Raw genomic sequence first — 18,828 nt, 5'->3', positions numbered from 1 at the left:
ATGGAACCTGAAGCGGTAGACAAATGGCTCGACTGCGTGTAAGTTGTCATCGAAATCTCATCTTTCTATACAGAGGCTGACTTTATATATGGTGTAGCATGGAAGCCTCGAATGTTACTGGGGCTATGATGATAGACATGTCAAACGGGCATTGCCTTGGAGGTTTGTCTTGTATTGATTTTCCGAAGACCTATAGAAACTAACTCCAACTCTCCACAGCAAGAGGTAAAGCTACAGAAGAGGATGCTACCTATATCTCAGTAGCATCCCGTTCGGCTCTCGATCCCAAGGGCGTTGGTGTTGTTGCGTATAAGGATAGGTATCACGTTATAATACCCAACCAGTAGTAATAGTTCCATGTCATCCGGAATTCTGACAATACTATAGTAAGGTGATTCTTCGCAAGGGAGCTGGTGTTATTATGATCGCCGTGTTCAAAGAGATGGATTCTCTCGAGGAGTCGCCTGATGAGACGTGAGCTTTGGTCTGGGTATTTTGAGTTCTGTTCTCGTATTGGCGTCGGGGATCTTGCCGGATTGGAGATTTGTTTTCCTTTTATTTCAGCTTGAAATCAATAGAGTTCATTTTCAATAAATTCATTTTTCCCGAATCCCAATTTCTCAAGAACCTCTATGTTAGTTACTATCTGTAGTGCAAAGTTTTGTGTTTTCTTGGGACCCGGCCAGCTAGGCAGTCTCCGAGACTTGCAATCATGATGATTACTTTTCATAGTACGAAACCCCCAAAGCATCCCTCATTAACCTGCCTAAATATTCAGAATCTTCAGCTATCCTAATATCTTTAGACCTCACAATTTAAGCTTCTTCTAGCTAGACCACGTACCCATTTCAGAACTGGCCTCTGATCGAGGAAGACAGGCCGTCATTCCTCCCTCGAATCCATTCCCCTCCACTATACACTAACATCTCAACCTCCAGTGGCGCCGGCTGGGCCCCATCACCCGCTTTATCCCTTGAGATCGGGAAGCAGTATTCAAGATGCTCTCCCGAAAAAACATTTTAGCCACCACCCGTAACTGGGGGTGGGGTCGGTGGCGATGGAGAAGATGAGATCGATTTATTGAGACGACTAGAGCCGATGTATTGCCCGAAGATCTGGTTGAGTGTATTTGACAAATTCCAGTTGCTCCATGTATGAGTGATATTCTGTATGAATCTATGAGCAAGGGTCATTGTCAAAATTCTAAGGGTTCGTCATATGTGTGCACTGTGGTGAAGAACTGGCTAGAGATCATGCCACGACTGATAACTGTAAATTCAAACACGATTTCCAAGCACTGGTATAGCAATTACGGCGGCGTATAGATAAGTCGTCACGAGTGATCTCACATGATCCCCAGGGGCACTAGTCCATTGACCCACCAGTTAATTATAACGTCATACATGAGATATGTAAAGTACATGTGTGTACATATGCGTTTATGCACGCCCTATAACCCTCATTCTCTATACCCCACATGTGTAGGGAAGATCTTGATTGCCCTCACCACTCGTTATACAGAGCCAGCGCAAGGTACAGAAAATCCAGGTTTGTGTCGTACTGAACACGCATAGTTCAGCCAGTTGGCCATTGATGGATATCCAGATCAAGAAAAGAGCCTGATTCTGCTGCCTGAATAAAACTTATGCATTATCTGCATATGTAAAAGGCCATGGACAAGGAGTACGTTATCAAAGAACCCCAACTGTGTCTTACACGCTTAGGTTATGCAAGGAAGGGAAAAGAAGCTGCGGTCCGCCTGGCCTTACCCGTAAGTGCAGTTGATCATCCAATCGGCAGCTGCAGTTAGCTCTCTTTTCAGGGTGAGGCCCACGGGTGGCTGGATCGACGAACCGATCGTGTGACAGACACCAGAGTTTGTCGGTGTTTTCGGGCCGCCTAGATCCAGGGGTAAAAAGTGTAAATACGTGCGCTTCATGAGTAGTCACTCGTCGAACACGCCATATTTAGATGGGCCCAGTGATAAATTGTAAGGGTGGTTCGCCCATAGTCTGGCTCTGGGGTTTTAGTGATATGAGAACAAATGGATATTGTAGGGTGTCTTGAATATTGTAGCTTGTAATATGAATTGAAGGGAATATCAATGGAAATCCAGAGAAGATGCATGAAGAAGCTATGGCAGATTGTACCCCTCCATTACAGGGTTCTGCCCCACTCTGGAATAACTGCAAGATTTATTTGATTTTTCATCATAAGGCCTTCAAGTAAAGTTTTGTATTTCTCGGAATTGCCCAGTTGCGAACAAAATGAATGATAAGTTTGTAACTAGTGTCTTAGCCCGTGCACTTTGCTTTAAAATGTTAAGTATTATTCTGTCTCAAAACCATAAACAATATACGCCCGCACCATGATGCGGGCACCATTTCCGTAAAAGACCGCTGTCCCAGGATCTACATGGACGTTTACCCCTCTCTGGCCACAGGACTCATGATCAGAGGGCATATCGAATTTGACTTCAACATTTTAAAAATTGGATCAGAAAAATTTCTTATCTTACATCGGCGATTGAGTGGGTAGAAACGACTGAGCTCTATGCAAGGCTGACTTTATGCTTTGAGGGGAAGCACTGGGGCATTGATTCCATACCCGCAAAACATAGTATCTGGCACTGATCTCTTTTGTCATTGGCATCCTTGGACTTGATCCAGTACTGAGGTACTTAGAAGTATGGCGCGGGTCCCGAGCCCAGAAGCTTCTATTTGGTAGCCATAAGTTGTCTAAGTAATGATGTGTAGGTAGGTACATAGATGTTTATAGGCTGCTGTATAAGAATGTCCTCAATATGACCGTAGCCCTTGTAGGCCATTCACCAAGTCTTTTCGCAGATTATGTAGTCATTGGTAGTCAATGCACATAATATTGTGGTGCCAGCAATGCACGATTGCCAATGAATGTATTTTCAGCCTTATGAACCCCACTCGAAAAGTTTCCGTTGAATTCTTATGGTACGTAGGTACGAATCCATGTAGTGTACGTGGAGTAGGTCGAGTACATGGAGGACCCAAAACATACAACCGTACGATTCTTCTAGATCCGGATTTCGTTTAGATAAAAGAGCAGTGACAGTGGCAGTGGCAGTGGCACGGTAACGGTAATGGTGACGGTGACGGTGACGGTGACGGTACGTGACGGTCTAGCGCTAGCGTCTACTTTGGGTAAAGAGAATACGGGAATTAATACCTTCGATCATTGTTCCTCTGCCTTCTATCTTTGCTGGGGTCCTATCAATTAAGTGTGACATGCTTGACAGTTGTAACATCGAACTTCTTGTGGCGGATTAGGAATTCGGGGGGGGTTCAAATTAGCACTGACCGTCGATCAGACCGAAGGGACATGTATAATCATTATATTAAAGCCGTCAAGCCAAACGCGATGTTCACCGAACGCGTTTCCCTGTCAACTGAAGACGCGAGAACCCCACCTTTACAACCCTAACCCAACCACTGCAGGCTCCGCCAAGAATACATATTGCCAAGATCTGACGCTCTTCAGCTGTAATGGGTTAGTTTAAACTTTTAACAGCGAGAAAAAAATTAATTTTCTTCCTCTCGTTGCTTTCCCTTCTTTCCTTCGTCACTTCATCACTTCAGCGTCCTTTCTCGGTTTCTTCCCATTACTTCTCTCTTTTGATCGGTTTTTACGCATCACGATCAGCCTTAATTTTTTTCAATTGCTTTCAACGAATAATAGACATGTCTCTTCTTCCTGTCGCTATTTGGGGCCTCCAGGTCAAGGCCGATGGTAGCATCTCCCCTGCTATCGCCAATATTCCTGCTACTGTAAGTTTCTTCTAAATGATTCCTATCGGGCGGATGGCTGATTTCTTTTCTTCGCATCTGCAGTTCCGCGTCACTATGGCTGCTATTGATCCAACAGCCAAGCCAAAAGACCCAAAACAGCCCTTGCGCTCCACCCTGAAGATTATGCGCCGTCCTCTCCAGAACCCCGATTTTGATGAGGATGACGAAGATGATGAAGAGACCGACTCTGAGTCCGAGGAGGAGTCCGAGGAGGAGGCTCCGTCAGTTAAGGGCAATAAGGGATCGAAGAAAAGCGCTGCTCCTGCCAAGAAGGCTGCCGAGGAAGATGAAGACGAGGATGACCTTGATCTCTCTGACGACGATGAATATGAGATTGAGGAGTTCACAATTTGCACTTTGGACACTGAGAGGGTATGTTTAATAAAAAAAAAACGTCTTTAGGAAGAAATATTGACAATTTACCAGAACTACCAACAACCTCTCGACATTGTCATTGGCGAAGACGAGGAATGCTTCTTTAAGGTCGTTGGAAACTTTGATATATCCCTGACTGGAAACTACGTTGTTGGTTCTGGCGACGCCGATAAATACGACGAGGATTCAGATGAAGGTGACGACTACGACCTCTCTCCCGATGAGGATGAGCTTGAGCTATACGGAGACGAGTCCGACTCTGACGATCTCGATGACCTCGAGGATCCCCGCATCCAAGAAATTGCCACTGATGACGAGGCCGAGGCTAAGAACGCCGCGAAAAAGGCTGAGAAGAAGGGCGAGAAGAAGGACGAGAAAAAGAAGGCTGAAAAGAAGTCTTTGAAGCGCTCCGCCGATGAGTCCGAGGGCGAGGAGCCCACCATCGCCGACTTGATCGCCAAGGCTAAAGAAGTAAAAGAAGCTGCCGTTGCTACTGCCGCTCCCGAAAAGAAGCTTTCCAAGAAACAGCTCAAGAAGCTCAAGGCCAACGACGGAAAAGCTGTCGATGCTACTGCTGATAAGGGTAAGAAAGTTCAGTTCGCCAAGGAGCTTGAGCAGGGCCCAACCCCTTCTCCTGCCGCTACAGAGAAGAAGTCTGAGAAGAAATCTGCCGAGAAGCCTGTTGCCGAGAAGTCCACTACCGAGAAGAAGAAGCCTGAGTCCAAGCAGCCGAAGATTGTTCAGGGAATTTCTATCATGGACAGCAAGGTCGGGACTGGAGCTGCCGCTAAGAAAGGCAACAGGCTCTCCATGCGCTACATCGGAAAGCTTGATAACGGAAAGATCTTTGATAGCAACACCAAGGGAAAGCCTTTCACCTTCCAACTTGGTAAGGGTGAGGTCATTCAGGGATGGGATATCGGTCTTGAGGGAATGCAGGTTGGTGGTGAGAGAAGATTGAGGATCCCTCCCGGCAGTGCCTACGGAAAGAAATCCCTCCCCGGAATTCCAGCTAACAGCACTTTGATTTTCGATGGTATGTTCATCCACCCCAGTAACCCTGAATACTTTTGCTCCTCAAAATATATCTAATCTTTGTGATTTTTTCTAGTCAAACTCATCGAGATTAAATAAATATAACTTTCCTCGATAATTCTTCACGTTCGAAACTGTATATTTAAATCTCACCTTGGGGCGTGCGTTTCACTTCCAAAATTCATTGTGTGTCTATTACCTGTAACCTAAAATCTCTTTTCCCTCTATGTTTAGTTAGTCATTTGTTTGGTCTCCTTGTCCTTTTTGGTGTTTACATGTAGTCTTACTGTGCCAATTGAGTGTAAAGGAGAAAAAAGTTTGGTGTTGGTTCTCTTTTTCGTACGAAAGTGTAGGTGAATGCTTACTGTGGAGCCTTTTTCAATTTGATACATGCAAGTACTTGGGCTTATTACAATATCGTGCATTTTAAGGTTTTATATTTTGGGAGACAAGATGGGTCTGTTACAACCTGTACACAAGGTGTTAAATAGGTACGCAAGGTTACATTAACATCCACTTGTTTCCTGGTGTTTTCTCACAGGTTATCACTCGAACTAGTGGAGGTGGTGATTGATTAATTGATAACCATTCGTGGGGGTGGTGATACTGGGATAGTCACAAAATACAACACTTTATATTACTATTGCTCAAAAGAGCTTCCTAGTCTATATACAACGAAAAAGCAGTCTAGTCTATATAAAGAGAAAAAATAATCTAAATAGTAGGGTTAGATTCTTGCCAAGAATTCCAAAGACCGTCAAATGTCTTCTTATACATTTGACATCCCCTTCCACCCTTCCGAATATGACAAAGGAAAGCAAACTTAACGGAGGGGTCAATCTTATCCAAATCCCTACAACGAGGCGTCTCATGAGTCACGGGATCCTTGGGCATTGACTCGATATAGTTAACGATTACATCGCAATATCTATCTCCCCCTTGGAACCTTCTGTGTCCGTCGACTCTGCTCTTGGAAGATCCGCGTCTGATGTCCAGTTTGCAAAATGCGACGTAACGCTCGAGGTCGTCGTGGATCCTTCTACGGATTTGACGAGGGCAGACAGTAGCAGAATGATAGTGATAGTGAACGGACTCCGTGAGGCCAATGTCTTTCCAGACAGACATGGTGTCTTTACCCCAAGCACCGCAGTGACATGGTAGATTCTTCGCGTGGCAGTTTATATCAGTGTTGCATGTAAAACCTGCATTAATTGGCGTGTTCCAGTTGTAGTCAGAGACACAGACGGGAATCTTGAAGTGACTGGTATGTTTGGATTCGCCGAGAGTCGCGATAGTTGGTTCTTGGCAAGGTTTTTTCATATGATTATTGAAGGAACTTTGGATGATGTGCTATTAGAACGTTAGAAAATATCAATAACAAGGTCTCTTAGTGGGAATTTCGGGAAGTTCACCTGAACGTCAATGTTCCAAGGTTTCTCGTCCCAGTGTTCATGGCCCTTTGGCCTGATATTGCGCGAATAATTACGGGTAGGACGGTCCTTCCACTGATACATGTAGCATACATATCCCCCAGGAGCACAGAACTTGAGGTCCTGTGGGCCGCTCCTATCGCTGCTGCATGATTTCGACTGAATATCCCTTGTACACGAGATGTACACAGGGTCTGAACGAAGAGAGTTGTTGAAGAGTTTCATGAAAGCTTCACGGGCGATTTTCCTGGACGAGATCTTAGTAAGCGTGTCCCAGTGAATGATGCTGGAATTCTACTTACCTTTCAATCGAGGACTGTTGGAATTCAGTGATTGATTTCTTGTTGAGTGAGGGAAGGTGATGGCCCGGACGAAGAATTATGGAGATATCAGTAGCCCCCAAAACTATAAACACAGCATTAATGTTTCCGCTAGCCAGTAAAGGAGCCAGATCCATAACTTACTATTATCAGTATTGGAAGCTCCGCGAAGAACATCTAAAAATGATTGTGTGAGCTTTTCCTTTGCTTCGTAGGCTGCAGCAGCCAGAAGTTTCTCAATTGCGGCTTCAGACTTCCCGCCTGTCTGGATGTGCTTGCCCGCACCAAATATTCTCTTGAATACCTCGGAGCTTTCACCCATTGCCGTATGCACCTCACCGCTCTCCAAAACGACAACGAATGACCTAGCGTCTTCCAGAACACTTCCCCACCTCGACACAGCTCTACCCAGTGGAGAGTATGCGGGCATTCCCCCCGGTATTAGAGCACCAATTTCCGAATGTCCCTTAGATGCAAAGTCCAAGTCGGTCAAAGAAGGCTCATATTCACTATTGAAAATCTTGTCAAACCTGAAGACATCATCGCCCTTGGAAGCATGATGAGAGACTTGACAGGCTTGATCATAATAATGCTTGGCAACTTGGAGAGCATTGCGTCCTTCGAGAATGGTCCTTTCCTTGTGGAGGACGGGAGAGATGATAATCAATGCGGTTTCGATCGTTTCGAAAAACATATTTCTGACTTCTTCGGAAGAGCTATCGTGCCATCCTTTCACGGGCATACTCTTTACCAATTCGGTAACGTGCCTTGGCACATCTTGAATCGATTTCTTTCATGGTATTAGCCTTCTGACTGCAACTTTGGATACGTATCGGGTGATGTAAGGATACTAGCAAACATACATGAATGATTGTTGCTTTCTCGCCAAGAGCGGCGGCACTGGAAAGCACAAAAAAGACCCTCCTGGCCTCATGAACATCGTGAACCTTAGCAACAACATCTTCACACCTGATGTCACAAATAAGACGGGGAAATTCGCCTTGATAACCGCGGTAGAAGCCTTCACAGCCAAGGTATTTCTGGGCAATAAAGTTGAAAAGTCCAAAATCTTTGAAGGAAGCTTCTTTCGCACTTGCCACGGTGAACTCCCTAAGCCACTTGTCGGTTTCAGAAGTCCAGTAATTTGCAGCCGTGGGCTGGAACTCACGAGACCTGCAGATCTTTCGGACAAGCTCGGGAGTTTTAGGTTCAGGTCGCTCAGGAGCGGCCTCGATGGTAACATTATCGTGTGGCGTGAAGAATTCCTCGGTAATATCGGGGGTGATTTCTTCGACGTCGGAGAATTCCTCAATATCGGGGGAAAATTCCACGGAATCGAATAGCTCATCGACATTGGAGAGTTCCTCGGTAGGCTCGGCCTCAAAGCCTTCGGTTTCGTCTTCGACATTGATCTCAATATTACCCAGGCCCTCCCCGAAGGGTGTGATTTCCTCTTCTTCAATCTCGGCTTCGTCGGCGGCTTCGATTATTTCAACCCCGGCGGATACGTCCTCACCCAATGATTCACCGTTGCAAGGTGGCTCGACACAGGGTTCAATATGAGACTCCTCGATATGGGAGTCCTCGGTAAGAGATTCCTCGATATAAGACTCCTCAATACGGGATTCCTCAATATGAGACTCCTCAATATGAGATTCCTCAGAAGAACCATACTCAACGGAGCTCTCCCCAGCAGGACCGTTATAGACATCAATATTGATAGGATTCTCAAATCTAATACTAGATCCAGCAGGCATAAACCTGTTAGGAGATTCGAAGCGACCATCGTTGAAAGGCTCCATGAAAGGGTCGAAATATTCATCGCTCTCGTCTTCTAACTGAACAGGAATTGCAAAGGGATAGTTTCCGTTGACAATATCCGAGTTAGAGTTGTCATTTGCCTTGAAGGCGGCGGGTCGGTCCTGCAGGCTGCCGGAACGGTCTTTAACAACGGTACTTCTAGTCAAGCTCACAGCTTCGGTAGGGCTGAATAGTATGCCGGCCGCAGCCGCACATACCAAAGATATTTTATAAATTGTCCCCATTTGGAGGGACGTGACTAGTTATGCTAGCAGTGAAGAAGGAAAAGAAAATTCGGAGTTTCAATGAAAAGTCAAAGATATAAATCAGAGCTGGATGTAAGGGGGATGAGGACTTTTATATGTTTTTAGGTTCTATCTATATATAGAGGCTAATTTTTCATTGTGCGTGCTCTCCAAAAGAAGCATTACGCTCTTAATATGAACCTTTAAAGATAATAACCCTAGAAAGCAGTCATAGGGGGAAAAGCGAGAACAAATCTGTCTCATTTGTGACGTATTCATATATCGATGGTTAAGAAAAGTTTTTTAGATAAAATCGGCTAGACATAGGATGACGATATATTTCAGTATATATATCTGTCAACCGAGAGGAGAGGAAATGGGGGGAGATACATACAGGGACATAAATTCAAAGGAACAGAACTTCCTGGAATTTTTATCTTTCCCCAGTATTGAGGAATTAATTGGCAGTTCATTACTCACGGGGTGAAAATTCATCACTCCCCGAAACGGTTAGCTAAAAATTAGACCAGGATCATTGACACTCGTTACGAGTGACTCGTTATGATGCATTCAAGCTACATGTATATAGGCGTAGCGCCATGCAACCACCTTACACATCATTGATGTCATGTCACTATATACCATATATGATATTGATAAAAATAATTGAACTGGCTATTAAAAGTGTCACTGATGTACATAAATAGATGCCTTTCAAATTAATTATCTGGTTACGTATTTACTCAGAAACCTTCAAGGCAGAATAAATCGACCACATCACGATGATCAGCTATATATATATGTTCGTGCAAACAGAGTGTCAGAGTTACAAGGGAATGCATCTACGTCTTTCCTACATATACAAAAATCCCAGATGAATTTTGCGAACGAAGATTCTCTGTATATCTCTCCGAAGACTGGCGACAAGCCGCCGTGGTAATATGACTGCATGTATAGAGCGTTCAACAGAGTGGATTGTCCGATGTTAAATCTGGCCTGGTAATTTAAATGTTCGGATTAGACGCTTTATTTCTTGACCGATACTGGAAGACATCCAGTGGATATTCTGAAGGCCAAATTCTGCAAAGCCGGACCCAGAGCACATAACGCTTTCGCTTTCTTGTTCATAAGCCGGGAATAAATATATATCTTCAATGACTAATAGTTAACTGCCAATTTTTTTTTTTTTTTTGGGGGGGGGATTTTCAAAAGATATTGTGGTATTGTTTTGGTCATTTGAAGTATCGGAGTCGTAAGCAGACTGTCAGGTGAGTAAATCTGTAGACACTCCTGGGGGGGGTCTACAAATCTTCGAAAGTATCCACGGGATATCTTCTATCTAGATTATTTCCAACGCCAGTCCGGCCATAAAACTTTGGATATTAACTTTAATGAGAAGCTTTTGACTTATGCCGAGGATGCGTCGCTTAGGTTAAGGAAGTCCGGAACCTTACTTGAAGGTTAGGTGGAAATCTACCCTACATCATATTCACAAAATCGCTATCTTGGGGGTACGTGACAGTTTGAGAGACCTGAGGTCACAAAAACAGAGTACCGAAGCGTGTTCACTAGATCCGCGGGCGCAGAGGACAGTGTCCAGAGTTGCATACATACATCATGTAACTACTAGAGCACAACTACAATACCAATGTAGAGACCGGTATTGTACGCCTTAATTAGGCCGAAAAATATCAAGCGCTCAAAAATCTCTTTGAGGAAATTTCCTAGAAGCCGCTATTCCAAAAAAAGCTTCACTACTCTCGGGGATTTTCCACCTTGTTGGGCCTATGCAGAGTTTTTCCGCCGGTAGACGCTAATCCCAAAAGGGGGATAGGTCAAACAAGCTCTGGGGACCACTCCATCCAGAAAAGAACTTCGCAAAAAAACCATATACAGTAGATTCAACTCACCTAAGAGCTGGCTTTGTGTCCAGATTGACAGAAATTGACAGGCGAACAATAGTGGCAAGTACAGTCAAGCTTGACGCCTGTATCTGAGCTCAAAAGCTGGGTTATGGAAAATTGAAGCACCCCCGCTGTACATGCTATGAGCCTCAAACTCAACTTTCGGTGTGCAGCGGCCAGCCAGCCTACTATCTTCCAGAACCCCAGTTAGAGATCCTCCTTGGTCGCCGAGTGTCTTTTTTAAGGTTAGCTGAGTGTGTGTCCGATGTCCGGGTGTTGCTGCGCAAAATTTTCCGCTCCGAGCGCCGGGAGCACCCGACACTAATAATATTTAGGGTCCGATGCGTCCCGGCTTACGGAGACAACAATGGCCATGGGAACAACAACAACCAGGTGCTTTAATTTGGGTTTACCCCTGTGTGTCTTGACACTTGAGAGATATTATAGCCAGTAAGTCTGTGGCGTTGCTGTGGCTTTTTAGAACGGGAATATCATAGGACTCGAGGACAGGGGGGGATAGAGCACAAGCATTTGCATTTTATTGGAGACACGAAGATTAATAATCAAAACTGGGCATGCGCGTTGACGTTGGAACCTCGAGTACGAGCCCCGATGATGACTCGAAGCAGTCAGTAGAGTAGAGGTATGTGTACTTTTTCTGGGTCTCGTCTTCAGTCAGCCTCTCCGTTAGGCTCCGAAATTTTCCTATGGTTTCCTTTAGGAAATCCCTTCCCGCTGTGGATGCTTTTCTTACTCTAAGGGAGTTATTTACTGTCCGTTTCGTCTAGTGTATGTAGAACCCGATTTTTCTTACTTTTGGTATATAAGTCCCTATTGCGTACGGGGGTGTACCACTACTTCTAGTCAAAAGTTTCTCATCAAAGAAAAAGACAAACACCAAAGCAAACTCAACCAAATACCAAAAATGCTCTCAACAAGAGTTATCACAACAGGAACTCTCTCGAAGACCCTGGGCCAGTTTGCCACTAGTGGCCTTCTGGTTCGCGGAACCAATTGCGTCCTACTACAGCAGCATAGGGCTTTCAGCTTGTCCTCGAAACCTTTCTTCAATTCCTCACAAAGAAATAAAGTTGCGGAAACTGAAGTAAAGAATTTGAAGGAGTTTCGGGAACGATCATGGCCACATCCTGTGTATAGCGAACAGGAAATGAAGGATATTGTTAGTATTTGCCTACATTATTACCTGTTAATACAATGTTCTAGGGCCTAGCTAAGTTTTGGTATCAGGTAATTGCGCATCGTAAGGCCAAAGATTGGTCTGATTGGGTCGCTCTCTCCGCCGTACGCTTTTTCAGACGAGCATTTGACCTCGTAACCGGGTACAAACACGACAAGCAGGTATGGTTTATCCTGAAAAAACCAAGTTACAGATTAGTTACTAAAACTTGTCTACAGATTGCGTTGGGAAACAAAAATCCCAATACCACTGATGCTTTCCACATGACTCCCGATAAATGGCTTGCCCGTTTCATCTTCCTCGAATCCATTGCAGGTTCATCACCCCAAAGAGCATGCCTACCAAACTCTAGATAGACACTAACAAGCACCTCCAGGTGTCCCCGGTATGGTCGCTGGCATGATCCGTCACCTTCACTCCATCCGCCGCCTTCAACGAGACCAAGCTTGGATTGAGACGCTCCTCGAAGAAGCCTACAATGAGCGTCTCCACCTTCTTACCTTCCTCCATTTCCGCCAGCCTGGCTGGTTCATGCGCATGATGATCCTCGGCGGCCAGGGTGTTTTTTTCAACACCTTCTTCCTTGCCTACCTCATCTCCCCACGCACCTGCCACCGCTTCGTCGGGTACATTGAGGAAGAAGCTGTCATCACCTACACTCGTGCCATTGCCGACCTTGATAACGGGAGAATCCCAGAGTGGTCAAATCTGCGTGCGCCGGACATTGCAATCAAGTACTTCAACCTCAAGCCAGATGCGGTTATGAAGGATATCTTGATGGTCATCAGGGCCGATGAGGCAAAGCATAGGGAGGTCAACCACACACTGGCGAATCTTCAGCAGACAGAGGACCCTAATCCATATGCCTTGACCTATGGCAATCGAAATAAGCCACATCCGACCAAGGGGTTGGAATTCACGAAGCCTATTGGGTGGGAAAGAACCGAGATTACCGTGAAGCCATCAGATTAGTCTTCTTCCCTGCTTCTTGTGCGTCGTTTCATTGTTTTTCATTTAAAAGTATGGGATGGAAGCTGTGTTTTTGGGTTCCAAGGTTATAATCTCTTCTCCTTGTACGATATTAGTAATTGGCGTTATTTTTCTTCTTTTTTTTCTCTTTGTTTTGGGGGATACATGGCGCTGCTTGATCCTTTTTGCAGGCCATGGGATTTTTGTTTTATTTTTTCGTTTTCTCTAGTTAGATATCAATGCCCTCTCCTCTCTTTTTACAGCACTACATGTAGCTATATCACATTGTCCTCTACCGTCATTGATAGAGGCCGATTCAATTCAGCCGTATGAGTCACACCAGCAACCAGAACAGGACAAGAAAATCACCTCGGGTTCTTAACCTTTCTAAACTCTGTCTCCCCATCTACCACCTCCTTCTCGTTCTGATCAACCCTAATCACATTTGCCAGCTCCGGACCTTTATCCAGGTCCTTCACAAACTGCCTGATTAAATTCTCCTCCCCCTGGGCCTCGCCCTCAACTTTGCCGTTTGGGATATTCCGCACGAACCCGGTGAGTGAGTATTTTCTCGCTGCGTCTACTGCGAATTTGCGGTAAAAGACACCTACAAGTCGGGGTTAGAAGGCTAACTGAGTCCAGCTACGAGAACCGTATAGAGCACACCTTGCACGCTGCCGTGAACGAGGAAGTGAATCTATTTATGATGTGCTGTTAGGTCAAAACCCATTATTACCACTAAGATAGGCGAGAAGAACGTACTCGTTTGATAGCCATTTTCGTTTTGTTTCGTTTCGGTTGTTACTTTAGTGGCTTTTTGTCTGGAAGCTTGTATGTTTGACGTGTGTCGTTTAATTGGGGTCTTTATCGCTTATCGTGTGCCAGGGTTAAAATCGCCTTGGCTGGAGACGTCATGGCACTCAGCCGCATGACATGACTGTACTATGCGGCATTGATCGGGATGCACGGAAACTGGAATTGGGCGGTGGGGTTGGTCGTGATTGATGCCAGAACACATTTGAGCATAAGCATGTGTCAATATTGTTATTTCAGTCCCGCTTGTATTTGTCTTCTCGTATATATATATTTATCATAGCAACCGACCGTACATCTTACGATACTACATGTATTTAGATACATGTACTAAACGTACTACATGTAGGTACATACAGCATATCGACCGCATATACGGGTATTTAAGAGTACCCATAATCCAGTAGATCAAAGCTTAGAAGGCACTCAGAGGCAATTATCACACCCGAGGCAAAAGCTTGGGCGAAAGAATATTAGAGGTTATCGTGAATTGATAGATAATCTGTGCCGCCAGCTCTAGCCCAGACTTCCCTCGGTTTAAACTGGTCGAGTCGTCCTGACCTACACCCTAGCTCGGTATCTCTCGGGGTGAGTGATCGCCTGTGATGCAACGGGTGAAATTGAGAACCGCGGGTATTCACTCGGGTATGGGACATCTATATTATGTGGAAGCGCTTTATTGAGGACTTTGAAATTCATCACTTTTTAGGGTTTATGTTTGTGCATGTGAGTAGGCAGGTTCATGTATATTGAATGCTAATAGAATCCAAATTTCCAGAAAACGACAAAGTATTTATGATGGGAGGATAGGTACTTGTATTTATCTTAACATGTAAGTAGTACATCTATTCATGCTACGTTTAATTTAGGGAGAATAAAATAAAGTCGAAATTGAACCCATAATTCGCTTCATAACTGCATACAAAGTATTGTTTAACTCTTACAACCACCACAAACTCATTTATGAAGCATAAACTATATAGTGGGGTCTAAAAACAGCGTTTAAGATGTTAACCTAATTGTAAAGCCTTTGGGTTTCGTTGCTAATCTGATGGGATGGGGATAGATATGATGCATTTCACTCATGTTTCAGTTTCCACTCAGATGCTCAGATAAAATCCAGGCCAGTGAACTGCTCCCCCACCTCTTCGTAATCCTTATCTTTGTCGTTAGTTTCAAAGTAACCGGATTGATTGCCGCTATTCTCCTCGATCTCTCCATTTTTTCCCTTTTGGCTTCCCTGGAGGGGTGTTTTCTGGCTGTTCATCCGAGTATTTGGTTGATAGTGCTCGCGGCCTTGCTGGTTCTTCTGCTGATACCCACCCCGGTAACTGCCGCCCCGCTGATATTTTTGCTGCGGTTGTTTCTGATAATATTTCTGTCTGTTGAGTTGTTGTGATTGCTGGTTATGACTGTTGATATTACCAGTTTCACCCTGCTGCCCACGCTCAAGACCTTGGAAATCTTTTCTAAACCCGGGCCTCGGCTGGGATAGTGATGTATTGTTGTTTCCTCTACCACCTCTTCCTCTCATGTTCGAAACTTGTGCTCTACTTTTGAGGACACCTATCTTTCGTTCTTCGCGCCAGTCATTCATTACACCATATCCATATCGGTCGAAGCCATTCGCCCAAGGATTCCAGGCAGCATTGTAGGTATAGGGATACCCAGCTCTAGATAGATAATTCATGTATGCCCCTTTAAGTGCCTTTTCGTGAATATGACTATGTGGAAGCTGATTCCCGAGAGCTGTGGTGGAAATTTTAGTAAATCCCCTTTAATAGTCTTAAACATAAGTGGGAGTAACATACTCAACCACCCTTTGCGTATATTGTGCTCTCTTCCGAAAAGTTCAAGTTTTCTAGCTTCTAGACCCACAAGACGACCAATAACATCATAAATCTTCACAAATTTTGTAAGCTTACTAACCCGATCGTATCACGGCTTCTCACTCGGAATTCCTACCTCATCTGGTTTGTGACTGGTTGCCCTAGGTTGTGCAACAATAACATCCATATCGATACCTTTATTGACCCATGTTGGGTTCCCTTTGATTCCGACCAGACAATGCTCCATCGTATGGTTAAGCCAGTGTCCTGTCCTACCAACAGAAATCAGACGGTTGAGATGGTCAACTTTGACCCAGGCAATTTCATCACAGAACCGATACCCCCACGCACGTAGACAGGCATGGCCGGCGTCAATAGTCCTTGCAGTACACCACAGAAAAAAAAGGCCCTCGTCCTGGAGGCTTCCCAATGGAAGATCGATGATAGCTTGATCGGGAACGGTACCATACGGGAGCTATGAGAACATCACAGTTAGCATTGACCAATTTGGATTAAGTGACATAGATATAATAATTACAGTCATTCGAATGTCCCACGGTGCTAAGAGCCGAATATGTTAGCATCGATACCCCCACTTAAATGACAAAAAACGTACGATCTGCCATGATAGCCCTGAATTTTCCCAGGATCCCCAAGTCGAATTTAGTGATATCGCACCTAATCCATTGGGGAGGAGCACTTGCGCTCGGCGGGAAACTGATGCCCTTTTTCTTCATAAAATGTTAGTGATGATCATAAAACCTCTTATGAGTTGAAATACCGTTGATTTTGCATTATCCACAATATCTTTTTCTCCAATACCCCAGGCCCCTTCGTCTTCATTCTTGATACTGCCCAGGTTCTCCATTTCACCCGCTTTCCCCTGGAGTTCATCCATAAGCGGGTTTCCAAGAGTCATTAACTCTTCCTTATTCAGCTCTTGAATACGTTTTATAACACTCTCTGGAAACAACGGCTGATAATGTATGTAGGGACATCTGTCAGACATATCGCAAGAATCCAAGAACGAACAATCACCAAGTCTAACGTCTGTCTGAGCATGAATTATGCGCTTGAAATGCAGTTTGTCACGGCAACATCTGTTATGCCTCGATGCAGACTTACAGCGTCCCTCAAGGAAATATGAACAGTGTGCAACATAGGCTGGATGGGACGGTGCCCGGGAGATGAGACCGAGAAGGGCGAAGGATAAAGCAGGCGTCATACTACGGCGGGATATTCCCTCCTCTTCGTCCTCTAAATCTTCTTCGTCCAAAACTTCATCATCTGAGATTTCTTCGTTCAGCCCCCTTTGAAAGTGACAGGCGATTCAACAGAAGGGGACCCAGTAGTCACGTCTTCAGAGCTCCAACGAGGTGGATGTGGCTCTAGGCAGAGGTTGATAGGCATCAAAGAGGAATTAGTATTGTTGACTGGCACGTCAAAATGAAAATCCTCCTGTCTTTTCGATTGTGGATGGAAGGGTTTTGCATGGACACTTTGTTTCATTTCTCGCCCTTGGTCTTGTTGACGCTTCTCCTCCTGTATTTCCCGATGCCTTTCTTGACGTTGTTTTTCTCGACGCTGCTTTTCTTGATGCTGCTTTTCTTGATTTTGATGCTGCAAGTGTTGCAGGTGTTGCAGGTGTTGCAGGTGTTGCAGGTGTTGCAGGTGTTGCAGGTGTTGCAGGTGTTGCAGGTGTTGCAGGTGTTGCAGGTATTGTCGGTCTTGCTGGCTCTGGTGGTCTCGCAGATGTTGCTGACTTTGCTGGTGTTGTCGGACTTGATATTCTTGCTGATATTGCAGGTGTTGCTGGGGAAACAATTGTTGATTTTCTGGTTCCCATTGCCGCCCTACAACCCGCCTTGGGCGTGCTTCATTGGCACCCGCCCCAGTTCTGTTGTGTAAAATGTGGTTTTGGGTCCCTGAATTGGGTATAGAGCTTCCATCAATCTTAAACTGACTGAAATTTGGGGGAGGTATGTCCTGATACATGAGAAATTCCTTGTGTCTTAGCTGAGCATCTATTTCTGTCATAGCTACCCCTCTACTATCTATCAGTTGACCAGGGTGTAATGGGAGACTAGCTCTAAGATTACCCGAAGATACATCAGGTCTTTGGTTCTCTGCATGAGTTTGACCCCTGTACAGAGATTCACTAGTTCGTAGGCCTTGTGGTGTCTGGGATTTGTGTGCTCGAAAACTATTCTGGATGAATTCAGGCACTGGAATTCGCGCTGGAACATGAAATTGCTCATGACCTGTAGAATGTGCTCCATTTATGCCATCTAAGAAGCTGTTTTGAGTTGTATAGTCTCGGGGATTGAACTGCGGACCATCCCCCGTTGGCTGTGGGCCACCGTAAACAGGATCTTGATATGCGTTAGACCAAGCCCCAGAATGATTGCTAGTGAGGGAGAAATCCTGAATTTGATCACTTGCAAGGTTTCTGTGAGTTAGGTAAGGGTGAGGGTCATTGTTCCCGGGGTTCTGCCTTCCGTGTTGGCCATTAAAGAAGTGGTCGTAACTCATCCTGAAAGTGGGGCAAAAGGGGAGACAACGATGTTTTATGATTTGTTCTCTAAAACTGATTCTTGACGTTGCCTTGCTTGGTGGGTTGGTTGGTTGATGGGTTGATGTTTTGTTTTGAACCACAAAAAGACTCCAAAGGTACCATCATGTACTATCACTCGAACCCTAACTCTAACAATGACGGGGTAAGATATTCATTCGCCATTAATTAAACACCACCTGCGCCCGCCATCACCATCCCGCGCCAATATCCGATAATCCTCTTATCTATAATCCAGAATCATTACTGGTACTTTCGCGCGATAAAGCAAAAAAGAAAACAAACACACACAAAAAAAAAAAAAAAAGGATTGTAGAGTACAAACACAAATGAGAACGATAAGTAACTTCGGACCTAAAACTCCTATCAATCACGGAATTCGCTCGACTAACAAATGAAAAGTAGTAACTACATGTACATATGATACTCAGCCGCAGTGTCTTGGGAGAGGGGAGGTAAAGACGATAGCGGACAGATAGTCTAAATGAGAGCAGACCCCACATCAATAAATAGGTAA

General features: G+C 44.8%; 6 protein-coding genes across 6 annotated transcripts; 3 read left to right on the top strand and 3 right to left on the bottom strand.

Annotated features, from left to right (window-relative positions):
* On the top strand, positions 1-478 carry LAJ45_00139 (uncharacterized protein; the record flags this gene model as incomplete). Its single annotated transcript, XM_046109741.1, has 4 exons — positions 1-38; positions 98-162; positions 220-319; positions 388-478. The coding sequence occupies 4 exons, from the start codon at positions 1-3 to the stop codon at positions 476-478; spliced, it is 294 nt and encodes a 97-aa protein (XP_045976434.1).
* Positions 479-3,713: 3,235 nt separating this feature from the next.
* On the top strand, positions 3,714-5,330 carry LAJ45_00138 (uncharacterized protein; the record flags this gene model as incomplete). The annotated part of the gene is made up of 4 exons (XM_046109740.1): positions 3,714-3,800; positions 3,864-4,193; positions 4,248-5,232; positions 5,308-5,330. The coding sequence occupies 4 exons, from the start codon at positions 3,714-3,716 to the stop codon at positions 5,328-5,330; spliced, it is 1,425 nt and encodes a 474-aa protein (XP_045976433.1).
* Positions 5,331-5,945: 615 nt separating this feature from the next.
* Positions 5,946-9,026, bottom strand: LAJ45_00137 (uncharacterized protein; the record flags this gene model as incomplete). Its single annotated transcript, XM_046109739.1, has 5 exons — positions 5,946-6,581; positions 6,644-6,908; positions 6,964-7,066; positions 7,126-7,771; positions 7,845-9,026. The coding sequence occupies 5 exons, from the start codon at positions 9,024-9,026 to the stop codon at positions 5,946-5,948; spliced, it is 2,832 nt and encodes a 943-aa protein (XP_045976432.1).
* A 2,829-nt stretch (positions 9,027-11,855) lies between these two features.
* Positions 11,856-13,100, top strand: LAJ45_00136 (uncharacterized protein; the record flags this gene model as incomplete). The annotated part of the gene is made up of 4 exons (XM_046109738.1): positions 11,856-12,110; positions 12,179-12,289; positions 12,347-12,443; positions 12,505-13,100. 4 exons carry the CDS (start codon positions 11,856-11,858, stop codon positions 13,098-13,100), a joined length of 1,059 nt encoding a protein of 352 aa, XP_045976431.1.
* A 362-nt stretch (positions 13,101-13,462) lies between these two features.
* On the bottom strand, positions 13,463-13,874 carry LAJ45_00135 (uncharacterized protein; the record flags this gene model as incomplete). Its single annotated transcript, XM_046109737.1, has 3 exons — positions 13,463-13,704; positions 13,764-13,794; positions 13,860-13,874. 3 exons carry the CDS (start codon positions 13,872-13,874, stop codon positions 13,463-13,465), a joined length of 288 nt encoding a protein of 95 aa, XP_045976430.1.
* A 1,144-nt stretch (positions 13,875-15,018) lies between these two features.
* LAJ45_00134 (uncharacterized protein) lies at positions 15,019-17,585 on the bottom strand (the record flags this gene model as incomplete). Its single annotated transcript, XM_046109736.1, has 7 exons — positions 15,019-15,659; positions 15,722-15,812; positions 15,876-16,214; positions 16,278-16,300; positions 16,356-16,470; positions 16,521-17,049; positions 17,272-17,585. 7 exons carry the CDS (start codon positions 17,583-17,585, stop codon positions 15,019-15,021), a joined length of 2,052 nt encoding a protein of 683 aa, XP_045976429.1.
* Positions 17,586-18,828: the final 1,243 nt, after the last annotated feature.

Source organism: Morchella importuna, assembly GCF_003444635.1.
Source record: "Morchella importuna strain M04M26 chromosome Unknown Morimp01GS001, whole genome shotgun sequence".
Taxonomy (NCBI): domain Eukaryota; kingdom Fungi; phylum Ascomycota; class Pezizomycetes; order Pezizales; family Morchellaceae; genus Morchella; species Morchella importuna.
This window is presented reverse-complemented; position numbering and strand designations above follow the sequence as displayed.